This window comes from Lissotriton helveticus, chromosome 11 (genome assembly GCF_964261635.1).
Source record: "Lissotriton helveticus chromosome 11, aLisHel1.1, whole genome shotgun sequence".
Lineage (NCBI taxonomy): Eukaryota > Metazoa > Chordata > Amphibia > Caudata > Salamandridae > Lissotriton > Lissotriton helveticus.
Window position 1 is genome coordinate 1,104,975,504 of NC_136072.1, and position 19,534 is coordinate 1,104,995,037.

Consider the following 19,534-nt stretch of genomic DNA (forward strand, 5'->3'; position numbering starts at 1 on the left):
GCAAACGCTGGTCAAAAAAAAAAAAAAAAAGAGGCCGTATTTGCCCCGGTCTGCAGATCGCATGCTAAAGTGAAGGCTGATTGAGGTATTTACTGAGCCCCAATACTTTTTGCGGGAATAGCTACTTATCTTGCCCCATTCGACTTGCTTATTGACTCATTTTGTAAAAACCTCTCTTCCACAAAATGGCCGGGGCCATAAACTGCACTCTCAATCCCCGCCTGAACACACGAGGCCCCTCAGTAGATCCTTGTTAGATAATAAATCTGAGATAAGACTCCCCTGGTATGCAGGACCCTGAGCCTGCCGGAATTAAAAGTGAAACTGCTCTGCCCTGCTATCAAAACAGCAACAACTAAAAAAGGACTAATGACTTCATCCTCCCTACTTGGTGGCCATTTTTAAACTACTCTTGCTCTCTTTGGCGGCCATCATGGACTAGTCCTTCTGACTCTTATTTACTATCGGTACCAAAGACTCCACATAGCTCTGTATTTAAATCTTTTTGTTCTTAAGTGTCTGCCCTCTACTGCGGTACTTTATTACTATTGTATTTTACACTTTATGTAACCTGGTGCTCTTGATGTGCTTAAGTATCTACCTTTTACTGCAGTATTATATTACTATTGGTTTCCTACATCTTATGTAATTTACACCCATCCTCACTTTTACCCACCGACAGTGCACTGATTGCTACCTCATATTCCAGTGTCATATTTGCTATTGCAGTAATTTGTATGCACATATATTGGATTCAGTAATGCATTAGTAGTTTAGCCCTATTTTTATACTGTATATGCGGTAAGCTGCACCTATCTCACCCTTATCCCTATCATTCACTGTTCGCTACCTCATTTATTTGCTGGCTCTTCGATGTAAGCTACCTCACGATATTGCACTGATTATTACTACCTCATTCACCTCGCTTAGTCATGTAAGCTGCACCCAGCCACTTTCTACACCTAAACTACACTGCTGTTACCTCGCACATTCTGATGTGTAAATTTGATCCCACCTAATCGGTTCTACCTCTCTTATTTTGAACATGGTGCAAGCGGACTGCTACCTCGCATATAGGATACATTAGGTAAGCTGCACCTGCTACGCACTGTTTGTTGGTGGATTGCACCGACCTCTACCTCTTATACTTTTGGTCACTCACTAGGGTCATTCCTTGGCCCTGTAACTAGCGGCTGACAGTCTGTATTGTCGTCCTATCTCCTACACCCAACATCACAGCCTTTCTAAAAATGGAGCTCAATGGCAAGCACACTTTTAGAATTAACTACCCTTCCACTCTCACCAAAAAAGCCACTAAACGTTTTAAACATAACTTCTTGAGGTCGCACCCTGAAACACCCTTTGCCGACACCTACTTCTCACCGGGCAATGGAGCCCTGAATACGGATATCATCTTCCACACCTCACGCAGAGCCCAATGGAGAAAAACGTTCCTATCCCTACTCACCGTCTCCTCCACCAGGAAAACAACTCATGGCCTAACCCTCTCTATCACTCCTTCCCACCTCTTCCCTGGCCGGACTACCATTACTATTTACAATAACGGGATTTTCCTAATTCAATCCACGGACAAGAACTTAGAACTACTAGACAACCTGTTCCCCAAGTTCAAAGAGCACCTTTCCAAGCTGCAGACCCCCACCCAGAACTCCACCAGCACTATCACCCCTGACGTCGCAGCCCCCACCTACAACACCTCTACCCCCAGCACCCCAGTAAATGGCCCACCTGCTGTTAACGCCCCACACTCCCCAAGGACAGTCACAAATATCTCCACCTCATATACTAGCCGCCCCTCTAACATGACCCCTCTTACTCCCACTCATACCCCCTCCATCCCTCTCCCCCCTGACATAACAACTCCCACCCACAACACGCCACCATCTGAACACGCCACCGCTCGGAGTCTATCCACCCCCCCCCCTCCCTTCCCCCCCACGGCAGACCCCTCTCCCTCCCCAGCTCCCTCCCCACTCCCACCCTCGAGTCTCTCACACCTGACACAACAACTCTCACCCACAACACGCCACCATCTGAACACACCACCACTCGGAGTTTATCCCCCCCCCTCCCATCCCCCCCACGGCAGACACCTCTCCTTCTCCAGCTCCCTCCCCACCCCCATCCACGACACTCTCACCCTCCCAACAAAAGATACAGAACATACCGCCTCCCTTACCTTAGCATCCCCCTCTCTCCCACCTCCTATTCTCAGCCCTCACTACCCTCCCGTCTCCCCCACTGTCTTCAGCCTTCACTCACTCTTCTACTCTCCGGCACCGTCTCCCACTGACGTCACTACCTATGCCTCCCACTCACCGCCTGCTTCACCTACTTCACCCACACCCCTCGCTCACAAACACGCCCACACTTTGAATGCCATACCACTCTTTAGCACCGCAGAACCTTCCAACAACGCTAGTATATCCCCCCCCTCGATACCCTGCCCGCTTCCCAGCTCACTACTCAACCAGTCACCAATGGCTCTCACCACCAACCCCATCCCCAATGCACCTCCCGACCTGACTTTATCCACCCTCCAACAAGTCAAAGAGGATATTCTACAAATCAAAAAAGATGTCCACGCAATCAAAGACCTTCTCTCCTCACAGCCCAGTCTACCTCCCACCATCCCTCTACCCTACAAACGACGCACCCTCCCTACATACCCTCGCCTCCGACGACACCCGCGCTGGCCGACTATCCCCGTTCGCAACAACTCCCACCGCCCCCGTCGTGCCCTCAACCCATTGTCGGACCACGACCTATGCTCTCTCCTACGCTCTTATGGCCCAGGTCCGGTAAAACACATATCCAACACACACATCCCCATACCCACAATTCTTACAAACCCTCTGAGGCTCCCCACACTCAACAACAGAGGTTCCGTCCCTAACAACCTCAGAAGAGTTCCCCTCACACTAGAAAGCTCGACCACCCTTCTCTCTCCCAAACTCAAATGCATCCTACTCAACTGCAGATCAGCCCAGAGACACTCCTCCGACATCGCTGATCTCGTCTCAGCTAGTGATCTGGACCTAGCCATTCTAACGGAAACGTGGCTTACTGAAACCTCTACCCCGATTATGGACATACTAGTCCCCCCCAATTATCACATCATTAGGCTGGACAGATCTCCTGGCAAGACGGGCGGGGGAATTGCATGCATTTTTAGGAGCAACCTCTCCGTTACTAAAGGCACCGCCCCCTCCCTTTCCTCCTGTGAACTCCTCTGCCTCGACATCAATAGCGAGGGCAAACAAGTTTGTGCTTTACATCTCATCTATCACCCGCCTGGTGATAATCTCATATTCACCCAACAACTCATGGACATGATCACTTCCAATGCCGGTCGGCAGACCACCCAAGTCTACCTGGGTGACTTCAATCTCCACTGGAACGATCAGAAAGACACAGTGGTGAATAGTCTCAAAACTCTCCTTAATGCGCTTGACCTCACCCAAATATGCGATAGACCAGCACACGACAAAGGCTCGATACTCGATCTCATCATTGCCAAAGAGAACTCTACACAACTGGAGGCGATCCAACCCTGCGACTGGTCAGATCACCACATTATCACCTTCTTTATCAATGAAAAAGTTAAACCTAACCCGGCTCAACCAACCAAATCCAAAACATGGAAAAGGGAGATGAAGAATCTTAACCCCTCTACCCTGCCTCCCCACATCGGCAATCTCCTCCTTCCCCCCTCAGGTGCCTCGGATGTTCAATCACTGATCGACCACTACCTTGACTCTATGAATACAATAGTCAATGAAGTCGCCCCTCTGCAACTGAAGAGAGTCTCCACCAAAATTTCTAACCCCTGGTTTGATGATAGACTCAATGACGACAGGCGCACTATGCGAATGGCAGAGCGCACCTGGAGATCTGACCCTTCAGCACTGCACCTCAAAAGGCTTAAGAACAAGAGAAATGCCTACTTCAGGAAAATAAAGCGCACAAAGTCGGACTTCTTTAGCCGCCAGTTGAACCAAGCAAAAAACAGGCCAAGAAAGCTGTTCGAACTAATCAAGACCCAAACAAAGACACAACCCTTACAATCAAACGGCACAACAAGCGACACCCCACATTGTGAAGCCTTCTCTGCTTTCTTTAAGCTAAAGACTGACAACATAAGAAATGACCTCATCATGGATGTAAGCCGATTCCCCAACCACACCAGAATGGCTATCACTCAACCTAAAAACAAGGCATCTTGGCTGTACTTCGAGACCTATTCGGAAGAAGCAATACACAAACTGCTCTGCACCTTAAAGCCCTCTAATCACCTCACAGACCCTCTACCTGCTAATGCTGTAAAAGACTTCATCCCCTTGCTCCTCCCTCTTTGGACCAAAATCATCAACAGCTCCCTGCAACAAGGCCTCATTCCAGTCTCCCTCAAGGTGGGGCAAGTCACGCCTATACTCAAGAAACCTACAGCTGATCCGTCTGACCTAAACAATTATCGGCCCATCACCAATATCCCCACCCTGGCCAAACTGCTGGAGAAATGTGTTCAACTCCAACTAACAAAACACATTGACCAATTTGACCTCCTCAACCCTCATCAATCAGGCTTCCGAGCGAAACATAGCACGGAAACAGCTATGACACAAATAATTGATGACGCCCTCCAAATTCTTGATCGCAATGAGTCCTGCCTCCTCATCCTTCTTGACCTCTCGTCAGCATTTGACACGGTCAAACATGAGAACTTGCTGGAGCTGCTAAGCACTAGAATGGGTCTATCGGGAACTGTTCTCAAATGGTTTTCGTCCTTCCTTCACAACCGGTCTCAGAAGTTCAAGATCGACAATGTGCTATCTACACCTGCGCCTGCAGATCTAGGGGTTCCACAAGGATCCTCCCTCTCCCCCACATTGTTCAACCTCGTCATGGAACCGCTCGCCACCTTGCTTCAAGCTTCCAATGTCCAATTCCATATGTACGCCGACGACACACAACTTTACCTAAAACTACAATCCCCGGAAGATATCAAAGATCTGAATTCCACGCTTATTAACACTCAATCTTGGCTGGCCGATAACCACCTCAAACTAAATGCTCTGAAAACTGAGTTCCTACTCATCTCACCCCCGGCGAAAATTTCCATCACCCAAACCTGGCTCAATAACCTAACAGCACTCAATGTCCAACCTACCATCGTGGACTCGGCGAAATCCCTAGGCATCACACTCGACGCCAAGCTCAACATGCAGCAGCACGTTAGCAAAGCCACAAAAGCAGCTAATTTTCAAATCAACACACTGAGGAAAATTAAACCCTTCCTCCCTGCCGAAGACTTCCAAACTGCTGTACAAGCTTTAGTCATCCCTCGAATAGACTACGGAATTGTGGCCCTCAGTGGACTCCCGCTATCCACAACAGCACCCTTAAGAGCCTCCCTGAACGCTGCCGCGAGACTCATTACTGGATCAAGAAAGCATTCGCATATATCCCCAGACCTAAAGTCTCTAAAATGGCTGCCTTTTGAAGCCAGAATACAGCTAAAAATTGCAGTTATGACACACGCGGCCGTGCACCACAATGCACCCAACTACCTTGCTCAAAAGTTGTCTATATCAGGAGGTTCGAGATCCAATAGAAGTACAAAAAATCTACTCCTGAAACCTCGTAGATTCCGGAAAGAGAAAACATACAAGCGCTCCTTCTCAGGAATGGCACCCAGGATCTGGAATGCGCTCCCTCCTGAAACCAGGCTTATCTCTTCCACTGCACTCTTCAAGAAAGAGGTGAAAACCATCCTTCTGGCCAAGATCTCCTGAACCTCATAGGTGTTGGATCAGAGACTCTGCATTGCTTTGTATCACTGTTCACATTGTCCTTTGGCACTTTACTTCTACTTGATGGGGTCACTACTACACTACTCTCTTCTATCGACCAATATATGATACACGCTGGTTTACTGATCCACTCTCCCGTTGCCCCCACTCAGTGTTCTCTCTATACCTAAACATTGGTATAAGCCATCCACACACCCAAGGTGTACCTGAACACCTCTGTATTGGGATCAATGACTTGTGCTGTCTTATATTACTTGTTTACCTGATTGTATATTGATATGTTTTATGTATGTTATTATTATCCTACCATGTTAGTGACTATTATACTGTTCCCATTATCTCTGTTCATTCCTACTGCCCCTACCCTGTCTTTGTGAAGCGCTCTGATATCTGTAAGGATCTTGTTCGCGCTATATAAAACTTTGAATAAATAAATAAATAAAAATGTTATTGCGGCTGGGGGGGAAATTCCAGACACATGGAAGGGAGCGGAAATTATTAATATTTTTAAAAAGGGCGATAGAAGCGATCCGGCTAACTATCGCCCTATAAGTCTTATTGACATAACACACAAATTTTTCGCTAGGCATATACTAAATCGTATTAATACATGGATGGAAGATGAGTCAGTTCTCACTAAATATCAAGCTGGGTTCAGAACAAAAACAGGAACTATTGAACAAGTACTAAGGTTTTGTTGTTTGTATTGGAAATATGTCACTCTTCGCAAAGGCCACTTGTATGTGGCATTTGTCGACCTACGGGCGGCGTTTGATTTAATCCCACGTAAACTTCTGTGGGAATCTCTCAAACGCCAGAGCCTTCAGGTAGACTTACTGAAATTAGTTATAAGATTGCACATGGATACTTATGCAAGGGTCAGATGGGGTCCAACTGGGGAGCTAACAAAACCAATTCCAATACAGAGGGGAGTACGTCAGGGGTGTGTATTGGCCCGACCCTAATCTCCCTGTTTGTAAACGACATCCCGTCCTACATGGATGAGTGTGACAATGATTCCCCAAGATTGGGGGGTGAACGGGTTTCGTCCCTCCTTTTTGCGGATGACACTATTCTTATTTCCCAAACACCCCGGGGTCTCCAGAACTTGCTGCATAGGTTCCAGTCCTACTGTAATTCCAAAGGCCTAGAAATTAATGTTAAAAAAACCAAATACATGGCGCTGAACCCGCATAAAAACTTTAGGAAGAATCTAACATTAAATGAACAGAAGCTTGATTACGTGTAGAATTGTACCTACTTAGGCGTATCACTTGATTCTACTTTATCATGGAGATCACAGCTAGAAAAGAGCAAGATAGTTTTTAAACAAAACGGTCTTCCAATCCTTAAAAGACATGCTAAATGTCTGAGCAAAGCAGTAACCCCAGCCCTAGAGATCTCTAAATACAAGGTTCAATCAGCATCATTGTATGGGGCAGAATTGTGGGGTCCCTCATGTAGAAGTACATTTGAAACAGCAGAGAACAAGTTCTTCCGGGGGCTGTTAAAACTACCTGTAAATACCCCTCTAACCCCGCTCATTGTGGATCTTAATATAAAGCATATATATCATTACGCAATACTGAGACCCCTAATGTTGTGGGTTAGATTGTGGACGACTCCCGAGTTATCTAACTATAAGGAAGACTTGCAAGAAGTAATGGCCCTTGATTTTTGTAACAAAGTTTACTGGCTCAAACACATTAGAACCTGGATGTCCAAGATTGGCTTATCCCATTATTGGAAAGACCCAGTGGCCATGAACTCTAGCGCAAAGAAAATTGTTAAACTTTCCTTTTGGACATTTGTGAGCTATGAGTCTGTGTATGCAAAAGCCCACGGCCCTCTAACAACAAATTTCATAATGTTCAAAGATACTGCATTTTTTTAATTGTTCTTAGACAAGATCAACCCGCCATTGGCAAAAACTCTGTATATCAATCTTGGATATGGCACTCTTAGGACCAATGTGAACGAAAAGAGCTAGTCAAAATCGAGATGTAATCTTTGCACTGTATGTACTAATCAGGTGAGGGAAGATGATCTACATGTACTACTGTTTTGCCCTAGTTATGCGATACCACGGAGAAAGTGGATATTGCCACTTTGTCATAGGATTGGCACAAGATCCTATAAGGAGGCAGGAAAAATCCTAAAGTAGATTTCTCCTTGCTGTTAACTTTATTAGGATCAAATTGGGTCTCCATTTTTAATAAAAAACTATTATATCGAATACAAGGTGGATACGCAAAAATTAACATGTTAAAATAAGTTGTAGGTAACGTATTTATATTGCACGCTAATTCGTCCATCGATGTGAACAAATCAATTGACATTAAATTGATCTGTTTTTTTAAAAAAAAGGGACTAATTTTTAAATTATGAACTAGCGGTTATTTGTTTAATTAAATTTTTTAATTCTGTTGTTTTAATCCGTATTTATTTATTATTTTAACCTGTGCGTATAATCTCCGCTCCTAGAATATTGTTTGACATGAAAATGTACATAAACAATAGTCTTGAATTTTGAGATAATGAGCCCTGAAATATGTTGTGAAACTTGTCCTTCTGATTTAAAAAACAAAACATTTTGTATGTGCAGCAGTTGTAATGTTAATGAATTGTTATGCTTCTTTTATGATGCTTAAGCGTCGAAATAAAGATTGAATTGAATTGACTGATAAATTCAACTTGAGTTGGGGAGACTTATTGCTATGGTTATATCTTTTGAGCCAGAGGGTGCATGGGTTGCTTTGGTTGTTATTGCATTAGTAAGGTAGAGGCATTTAATATTGCTAACGTTTTTTGTGGCATTTTTGCAGGTAGCCTTGCCAGAAATGCTTAGGTGGTCACCAGTGATGATCTTGCACAGTGTAGTGTTAACATATGTGGTCACTATTTCACAGTAATACAATTTGCTATTAGCTCAGGGGGACTTTCCAGAAATTTGAAGACCCATGTTCTAGATATTTCATCTGTTAGCATTCATTTTCTTGGGACAGCAAGGTGGAGAGGATTTAGGTTTTACCTTTTTTGAAAATAAAGGGGGATGATTATTAACTAGGGTCTGGCGGGACTTTTGAGAGATGGTGAGATGATAGAGCATGTGTATGCAGTAGGAGAGTGAGACCAGCGTTTATCTGAAAGTGTCTAGTGGAAAATTTATGAATGAGTGTGTGGTTCATTTTCGGTGTTCCTTGTGAAAACTGAATAGGAAGTTGCTAAATGAACTGTACAGTGTAGAGGAAAAGGGGGTATTGGAAGTATAAGCAACATAGAAAAAAGAAATCGAGGTTGTTCACTTTGGAGTATTTTGGACCTACAACAATGATTTAGTGGTGTGGTCCGCTGGAACGTGAAAATCAACAAGGACACTCTCTGAATGACACTTCTTTTCCCTGAGGTGTGCTGGACATTTGACAACCCACTTCCTCTGAGGAGGTAACCACTACCCCAGAGGCCAAGCTTAGAATTCTGAACCACGGTTTTAGAGGCTGGGATGTGGAGACAGGACATCAGCATACTTGATGTCAATATTGTTGTTCATCGATTTTCAATACGCTGAACCTAAACCACTGGAGCTTTTTTGTATAACTACAGATTTCAAGATTTGCCAAGCACTATAGTATCCCTGTGGAAAACTATCTCATCATGTTCCAAGGGGCCAGTCCCAGCCCCAAATTCCTCCTGTGACTGAAGGAGTACATCACCATGAGCTCATGTATTAAGTCCAGCGACTTTCATCTTCTTAGTTCTAGACCCTCTGCCAGGGGCAGAGTGGGGGTGAGGCCTCACCTGCTGGGCAGAGTGCTCTTCCAGATAGCGGGCTTTGCTCTTCTTGCTAGGGAAGCTGTATAGACAGTAGAAGCACTGCTCCAGAGCAGTCTCCAGCTCCTCTTTGTAGGGGTGAGTATCTTCTGAGGTAGAAACGGACAGCTCCTTCTGCAGCACCCGTACCTAGGAAAAAGAACACAAGCATGACACAGCCATTAGCGCTGCACTCAAGAGAAAGACCTATGGTTCCTGTATCAGAAACATTTCTCCAACGATGAACTGCGCTTCCGTCGTCTGCACAGGGCTTTCCTTACTTTTGGAGAAGCAGGAAGGACAATCAAAGTCTCCATTATTTTTTTAAAAAGCATTAATTATCCAACCATCTTGCTTTCAGTAAAAAACACACAGCGAATCAACAGTTTAGAGAAAAATCGTGCTACCCAGTGAAACAAGAGGACTCAGTGGGACTGTAAGCTCATACATTTTAAATTCTCTTATATTCTGCATCAAATTACATGTCAGTGCAAGCACAGGGAATGATTTCTGAAATCATTTATAGTTGGAGGAGACAATATGGATAAGTAGTAGAAAGTCAGTTGCAGTGCCATGATACCCTTGCGGTTCAGAGTGCGCTTTACAAATACATATAATAAAATCGAGATGTAAGACACAAAATATATGTGTTGGATTGAAGAGCTTCGCATTTCTTAAGGTGAGTGTTAACAGAATTATGACTGGCAGAAGCAAGGGGAGAAGTTTGACACAAAGATTGTAAAGGTGTTGAGGGATTAGAGAGGGTGAAGATAAGACCTAGTGAGGCAGGTACGGAGTCAAGGGAACTCATGTTGTTGGACAAGACGAGCACTTTGGTTCTATGGAAGTGTCCCTCATACACCACCAGCATGCATAAAGATGTACATAGAAATATCTGTGATAGACAATAGGGAGACCAGAAAGATGTTTCCCTTCTCAGTGTATACTTACATAGAATTTAAGGAGTGCTCCGTCCGAGTTGCAGCACCATGATCTCCTGCCCAGATATTCATGGGCTGTGTTTAGTAACATAAGGGATGATGGAAGCATGGGGGTCTCAGATGCCGCTGCAAAATACAGAGCCCAAAGTGAACTCAAAGAGAAAGTGACACTAATGCAAACTAGTTATGGAAAAAGTGTACTTGATCCATATCTGGTCGAGAAAAATATTAAAAACAATAGCAATAGCAACAATTACAATAATGTCAACAACAAGTATAACAGTAATAATAATAAAGCTACTAATTACAATAATAATACTTTTAAAGAGTGGCCAGTAAGGCATCTCTTTCATGGTGTGATTTCATCCACATCGTGGAACAGTTGCTGCATACCCACAGCCTAACTTTAGCTATTTAAAATATATATATATATATATATATACATATATATATATATATATATACGGTATGTAGCGCCAACAGCCAATATCTGCAACAGACGAGACGAGACCCAATTGTTGGTGTTTTCTCAAAGATTTATTTTGCCCAACACCAGTTTGCCACGACGCGTTTCGGCTCTCGAAGAGCCTTGATCACATGACGCAGTACACAGGCCAAATCACCATTTTTAAAGTGCACGAGTGCATAATGAACATAGAAGACATACTATGTGCGTAAATGCACAACTAGTACTAACACAATTTAAGCATTTAGCAGCACTGTAACAAGAAGATAAAATTCAGTACTCATGTTGTTAAAATGTAGTGAACTTCATAATTGCTGTATAAATACATAACGTAAACCTCATTTCTTGCTATAGAGGAACCATTAGTGAAATTGCTGGACACAAAAACGCCAAGTCTGCATGCAGGGGGTCGCCAGTTACAATGTCATGCTAATACCCCAGTTTACGTTGTACATACAGATATATCAATAACCAGCTTGAACTCATTTTGCATGTGAGGGTATAACTCTTGCCCACTGTGAGCACACCTCATAATATTATCAACCATTTGTTAGGATAAAACAACAATAAGATGATTTTAAAACACGTATAAAAATATATATAAATATTCAATATACTGTATATAAATGAGTTGGTTCTGTGATTAAAAGCAATATATAAATATGTAGTTTTGGTTTATAATGCCCTTGTGGGCAAGACCGTCCTCTGTGCAAAATAGCTAATGGTTTCAGTGCAAATTGGTTAATTGTGCATCTACATGCGTTAAAGTGCAAATAACATGAAGTAACAAAAACAATTGTGCCTAAGGAAAAAAGTGATTAAAAATGTGATCATAATGATCTACCTGATGGAAAATGTGGAGGATAAGGGGATTTAGTTGATCTAATGGTAAAAGTAGATGGTAAGTATTTGTTCAGTATAGGACTTAAAAACAAGAACCCCATAAAGTGACACAGTTAGAGGTATGTATGGCAGTCTTCACTCTTGTTGAGCCCATTTGGCATCTTACTGTCCAGTAAGATGATGTAGCGGGTCTCAAGTTTGCGTAGCAGGCCTTCCCTGACGCCTCCCCTGCGTTGTGGTGGCACCCAATCAATAACAAAATAGGTAAGGCCCTGTGGGTTCTTTTCGTGGACCATTTCGAAATGTCTGGCCACAGGATATGTGGGGTCAGCATTGGTAATGGCCCTCAGGTGTTGCAATATTCTTTTGTGAACCTGGGGCCTGGTGCTGCCCAAATACCTGAGCCCGCATGGGCATTGCAAAACATAGACAGCAAATTCTGTTTTGCAGTTGAGCTTCTCTCTAATCTTGAGTGGGACCGGAGAGAAAGGTATTGTATACTCAGATCTGCTGCTGCCATTTTTACAGGCCTTGCAAGTTGCACATTTTAAAAACCCTTTGCTTCCTGCAAGCCATGTGCCAGTGGGTACCTCGGGGCTGCTGGAAACCAAACTCGTCTCCATGGACCTAGCTTTTCTGTAGGTAATGTTGGGCCTGACTGTCACCAAATTGCCAATCACTGGGTCACTTCTGATGAGAAAGCAATTATTTCTCACTATATTGCGAATGGTTTTATGTTGGTTGCTGAAAGTCATTATCAATCTAGTTTCATTATTAGCCTCGGTATGACTGATTTTGCCTTTGGCTTCCGTCGAAGGCAGCAAAAGCTCTCTCTCAACAGAGTTGGCCCTCTTTTGAGCAGAGTTGATGGTCTGCAGATCATAGCCTCTGGCCAGAAATCTAGATCTGCAATCATCTTGTGCTTTGAGACAGTCAAAATCCTTGCTACATATCCGTCTAATGCGGAGCATCTCCCCATAGGGGATGCTCTTTATCAGGTGGAGAGGGTGGTGACTATGGGCATGTAATAAGGTATTACCTGCTGTAGGCTTCCTGTGTAATCTGGTGTGCATTTTGTCCTGATCAATATAGACCTCCACATCCAGAAATACAATCAATGTCGTACTTATTGTGCTAGTAAAATGCAAATTCAAGTTGTTTACATTCAACTGATCAATAAATGCCTCAGCATCTGCCTCAGAACCATCCCAGATCATAAACAGATCATCAATGTAACGCCACCAACCTTTGACCTTGAGTTTCATGGTGGCTGAGAAATCCACCATGAGGACCTGCTCCTCCCAATAGCCCATATGCAAGCAGGCATAGCTTGGAGAGAAGCAGGCCCCCATTGCCACACCTCTAGTTTGTAAAAAATGTTGGTTGGAAAACAAGAACACATTATTTTCTAAACAAGATGAAATCATTTCAATCAACATATTGGAGTGTTCTGTACAATTACTCATTCTCGCAAGGTAGTGTTTGACTGCTCTAATCCCATCCCTATGATGAATACTGGTATAAAGGGATGTGACGTCTAATGAAATCAGGAGGTAATTAGGTTGCCATACAAAGTTGGAAAGTTTGTTTATAAGGTCCCCTGTATCAAGAATGAAAGATGGAAGGGACTTAACATATTCTTGTAAAAAGAAGTCAATGTATTTGCTGGTATTCTCCAGGAGGCTATTCTTATCCGAAATAATCGGCCTCCCTGGGGGTTGCTGTTGATTCTTGTGGATCTTGGGAATGAAATAGATCACAGGTGTGACAGGATGTTCATTTTTAAGGAATTTAAATTCATCCCAAGAGAGGAGACCCTTGCTCCTCCAGGCCATCAGTTTGGAATAATAAGTCATTCCTTGCTGCCTGTTTTTCCTGTGCACTTTAGCTATTTAAAATATATATATATATATATATATATATATATATATATATATATATATATATATATATATTACCTACTGGCGGTCGCCAGTAGGTATATATAGTTAGGATTTTTTCTCTATGGGTTTTTTGAAAATTCTATGTCTAATAACTTTGGCGTTTGTGGACGGAATTGGCTGAAATTTTCAGGAAAATGGCACATTTTGTTTCTGAGCAGCCCCTGAAAATTTTGGGGGGGTTCGTCAAGGGGGGGCCGAGAAAAAAGGGGGGTCCCAAAACGCGTTTTTCCCATGTTAATTTCCATAGGGCGGTTGGCCTCACTTTTAGCCCGAACGGCTGAATGGATTTGCACGAAACTTGGCAAAATTGTAGGGACTGGTAGCCCGATGTGCCTTTTGTAGGTCTCAATATATGTGCTGCAGTGGATTTTGAGAAATTAACGTTTAAAAAAAGATATATATCTGTAACAGCGGACTGGGCAGCGGCCCAGGACGCGGACTTTTCGCGCAACGGAGCTTTGTGAAGCGAAGCTGATTGGTTCTCCGGCATCTGTCAACATTCCAAATAGTCCGTAGCGGCCGCCATCTTGTCTCTCGGTAGGATCGAGAGACAAGAGGAGGCGAAAGCGAAGGGGCAAATGACCATAAGGGGGAATAGTAGATCCTCGCTGACCCCCTAGGTTTGATGTGGAGGTTTTAAAAGGGCCCCGCGGGGCAAAAAAAAAAAATAATAATAATAATCGAACGGCTGAATGGATTTGCACGAAACTTGGTAAAATATTAGGGACTGGTAGCCCGATGTGCCTTTGCTAGGTCTCAATATATGTGCTCCAGTGGATTTTGAGAAATTAACGTTCAAAAAAAGATATATATCTGTAACAGCGCTCCGCTTCGCGTACTTTTCGCGTTACGGAGCTTTGCGAAGCTGATTGGTTCTCCGGCGTCTGTCAACATTCCAAACAGTCCGTAGCGGCCGCCATCTTGTCTCTCGGTAGGATTGAGAGACAAGAGGAGGCCAAAGCGAAGGGGGAAATGACCATAAGGGGGCATAGTAGATCCTTCCTGACCTCTTAGGTTTGATGTACCATTTTGCCAAGTTTGGTGTAATTCCGTTCAGCCATTCAGGCTGTAGACGTATGTAAATGTCCTATGGAAAATTGCATGGGGAAAACACATTTGAAAGTGTTGAAATTTAGAACCAATTAAAATGTTACTTTGGTTTTGTATTTGTGTGTGATGAAAGTTAATTGGTTATGTATATATGTCAAATGAGAGGAAACCACAGCCATTTTGTGATACTACTGTCTGAGGTACATTTGTGAGGAATTTTTGGTGGTGAATTTCTGGTGTTTGATTTACACAGTACTAACACTTTTCCTACTTTTGAAAAGGTGAGTTGTTAATTTGTAAGGGGAACTATGTTGTACACTTGAAGATAATTTGAAAAATGTTTTCTGTTATTTATTTGCAGTCCTTCTGTTATACTAAATACTTGATAAAGTTAGTTTTATATTATGTATTACTAAAAACGATAAATGAAAGTGATTATTTTTTTCTGCAATTTACAGCAAGCAATTTCAAAATAAAATGGCTCACAATGAAGAGACCGTGGCAATTTCTTTTGAATTGTCCACTACATTGATTGAAATTGAGAGCACCAATAATGAAACATTGTCACAAGGAGGACATGACTTGTATGATTCCATTAGATTGATTGAAATGGACAGCACCAAGAATGAAATATTGTCACAAGGAGATGACTTGAATGATTCCACTACGTTGATTGAAATTGAGAGCAGCAATAATGAAATATTGTCACAAGGAGGAGATGACTTGTATGATTCCATTAGATTGATTGAAATGGACAGCACCAATAATGAAATATTGTCACAAGGAGGAGATGACTTGAATGATTCCACTACATTGATTGAAATTGAGAGCACCAATAATGAAATATTGTCACGAGGAGATGACTTGAATGATTCCACTACATTGATTGAAATTGACAGCACCAATAATGAAATATTGTCAGAAGGAGGAGATGACTTGAATGATTTTTTTGATCAATCTCTTGATGGCGAATTTATCGAGTGTTTGGAGACGATAGAGTTACAAGAATCATTATTGCAGACTTTTCATGAGGACATTGCTGATGAGGACATGTTACTAGTTCTTTCAAATTTAGAAAATTCTGAAGAATAAATTTATATTTAGAAATCAAAAATTGTTTGAGACATTATTCATTTTTATTTTTAATTTATGAGGTTGTAGCGAAGTGATTGTAGTATAAAATGAGACTTATAGTATAGAGTGCAACATTTTTATGTTACATGGTAAGTTTACTCATATTTACTTCCCTTCTGCCACTATATTATCTCCAATGTGTATTTGACATCGCTTCTTCATCTCCGGCCTCCTTTCTCTCACTGTGTGTCTCTGATGCATCTTATCGGTGCTATTTTGTGTAATTACAGAAGAGAGTAAAATAAAATAGTTCGGAACGTGAAAAGGGGGCAAAGTAGAGTACTCCTCACCCCCTAGGCCTTTTTAGGCGGTCCCAAAAGGATCAGTTTCTGCTTTCCTGAGAGATTATGGTATGAGTTCCATATACCACAATAACTTGCATTACAACATGCAAGATATCTATCTCCTATTACCAACTTTTGGAGATATTCGCGCTAAGCGCGAATATCTCCAAAAAGTAACACCTGCCCTGAGCAGTTCTTAGCCATGTTATCCAATGGGAGGTGGATAACATGGCTAAGAGCATTAGCTCGGTAATGTATGAATATCGCTGAGTTTTTAGCGATATTCATGCATTGCGGCCGTTTATTATCGCATTTGTGATAAACCTTGATAATAGCAAGGTTTATCTTTGATAATTTCTGACGATGCTTAGCGGTAAAAAATTCGTTGGTAAGCATCGTTAGCGATAAATATCGCTTAACTTTGGTAATATGCCCCAACGTCTGTTAACGTTCAATTCGAAGGAAATGAGGAAGTGTTGAAAAACATTGTCTGCGCCATCTTGCCTTTTTTGAAATGCCACACTTTTGTCGTGCACGGCAGCCATTTTAGATGTCTTGACCAGACCCACTCTCTGCACGCTGTCGATTCGTAGCATGGCTCCTCACCCTCGCAAGCATCTTCCCCAGGCACTGGTCACCCCCGCTCTCTGTCTTATGCATGGGCAATAAACCTCCCCCCATCTGCGCTGCTCTTCCCTGAGAATCACACTCTGTGCCCGCCCGACACCTCCCTTTCGCCCTATTCACTACCGCACCCTCTGACACTCCTCTTCCTCTGTGTCCGATTGTCCAGGCTATCAGCTAGCCCTGCAGATGTAGTTTATGGCCTCAGCTGTAAAGAATCACCCCTCTTCAAAGGAGTTATAGTAGATCAAGGCCCACACCCGATGAGATCCGTCACACCACACGTGTTCCTACAATCTGAAAACTATCCTGTATTGTGATTGGGGAGGGGATCGAGCCTGAAGCGGAAGATTCCAGGAATGACTCTTTGTACATCAAAGTTTTTACAATTATGTCTCAGATTAAAAATATATAGCACTCCAACAAAGTAGTAGGAATATAAAACTTTAATAACATATAAATATATACAACAAAACAAAAACAGTAAAAACATTTAAACAACGAAGAGACCGTGGCAATTTCTTTTGAATTATCCAATAGATTTATTGAAATTGACAGCACCAATAATGAAATATTCTTGTCAGTAGCGGTCTGTTGTGCGAATAGTTCCAAGGCAGCAGAACGCGCTGAAATCTAGATGGCACTAAAGTGATGTCTAGCAAGTTGCCGCCCAGCACATAACGGCGTGGGGCGCCGCGGGGGTGAGTGAGTCCAGTAGGCACCACAGCTATTCTTACCGGCATTGCAGAATTACTGCTGGGGACAATGCCTGTGCAGTAGCAGGGTCACAGCAGAAACAAAAAGGATTCTGTTGAAGATGTTGTTGGTTTTCAATTTGAAAACAGTTCTGGTGTCAACTTGTGGTAAATAAATAAATAATACCCTATTTTTGACTAGGCATATATCATAACAGATAGCTCAATAAATAAGAGTCAAGATTCGAGGTAGTAGGAGTTTTGCAGGTTTAATACAGCATAAGGACAGGAACAGGACAACCTGCACGGGAATAGGATGGCAGGGCCCAGCAGCTGCTGGGGCTGGGTCTGGGATGAGCGCGCTAACTTTTGATAACAATACACGAGCATATATACATAGCGCGAACACATAGCATTACATTGCAGTAGGCGTAGCAGTGGGTGGAACAGAAGGCGTGACGCGTAGCAGTCGCGAAAGATAACAGTAAAAGTAGGTGTAACTGGGCGTATACATAGACATGTGGTGCAGACGTAACAGAATATGTCATGAATGGGCGGAAACATAGGAGGGGGCTACCTAAGGAGCCGGGACCTCTAACCTGATGGTGCGCGCAAACTGGCAATGACGTATTACTAGGAGAAGCTGGGGCTATGAACTCTGTGCTAGGAGCAGAGACTGGAGGGTCGGAGCGACATGTACCTAAACCCTATCTAGTATCTGATGTTTAGGGAACATGTTGATATAAACTAAAAGTCAAGAGGGGAAAGGCTAACTGACTCTAAGACTGGACCATGCATTATTCTACATGTAGTGCGTGATGAAGAATATTAAATGACCATTAAATACAGTATTTCTCTAACGTGGAGCCCTGAAGGCTAGACAATGACGGAAACTATTGATGCAGTTCAGTAGCTTAGGAATGCAGAGAAGGAGGACTGAACTGATAACTGGAACTATAACATACTTTTGGCAGACTCAGAGGCAGAGCCAAGCTGCACCGGGCACTGCGAGGCAGGAAGTAAGTGAAAGGTCGAGGATACAGGTGGGGGCTGTATCGCTCCTTAGCGAGGCTTCAGGAGACAGGAGCTGAATCTGATGTCCAGGCCCTTTTGAGGCCTAGAAACGAGGACTTTATAATGGAATAACGTGCACACTGAGAAACGTGGCAACATTACTTTACATAGGCCTGATATTCGTAGTATTCACGAGGACTGGAAACTAACATACCAGAGGTGGACACAACTATAATTGCGTCATTAATCGGACATGGGGAATAACATATGCATATTGATCATGCACACATAACATATGATGGATGACACGTAGGGACACAGAACATGGCAAAATTTACTTTTCCACATTCCCTCCTTGTCACTACGTTTCCATCAGGAAACATCAATATTCATGATACCATCTATCATTTCATATAATATCATTTGCTCGTCTCGAATTATCCTGGAACGGGTTTTAAAACGGGGCTTGGGACTAGGAATACAAGAGGTAGCACAAATGCCGCAAATCGCAGGGCCACATTGTATACAGAGGCAGCAGCTGAATATGATCGCTACTGCAATACCTAGAAAGGACAGGACTTTCCATCCCCAGGCGGAAATTATATTCCAGAACCAACCGGACCATGTCCAGGTGCCTGGATCTTGGTGTAACAGATGGGCAATTTTATGAAATCTGGTTATAGCTGAATAAACAGACGGCGCGTTATTTGGAATGAAAATGCAACAACTGGATCCGATGAGTCTACAGGCCCCGCCCCTATCGGCCAGTATGACGTCAAGGACGAGACGATTCTGGAGCACAACAATTCTCATAAAGGATTGCTCTTCGGTTAAGTTACCTAGAGCGGAGGCAGTCTCATCTACTACTGCTTCAAGGGTTCTTGTTAACCTACGGA

The 19,534-nt window shown here is 43.1% G+C and overlaps 1 protein-coding gene across 8 annotated transcripts in view; it reads right to left on the reverse strand.

Moving 5' to 3' along the window:
* Positions 1-19,534, reverse strand: part of CABIN1 (calcineurin binding protein 1) — a 1,271,888-nt gene that overhangs the window by 726,596 nt on the left and 525,758 nt on the right. For all 8 annotated transcript variants that reach the window (XM_078667788.1, XM_078667793.1, XM_078667787.1 and 5 more), the window contains 2 exons: positions 10,596-10,711; positions 9,633-9,794 (listed from right to left, as the gene is read on the reverse strand). In XM_078667788.1, the coding sequence (XP_078523914.1) occupies positions 9,633-9,794; positions 10,596-10,711 (278 nt within the window). The remainder of the gene's footprint in view (positions 1-9,632; positions 9,795-10,595; positions 10,712-19,534) is intronic.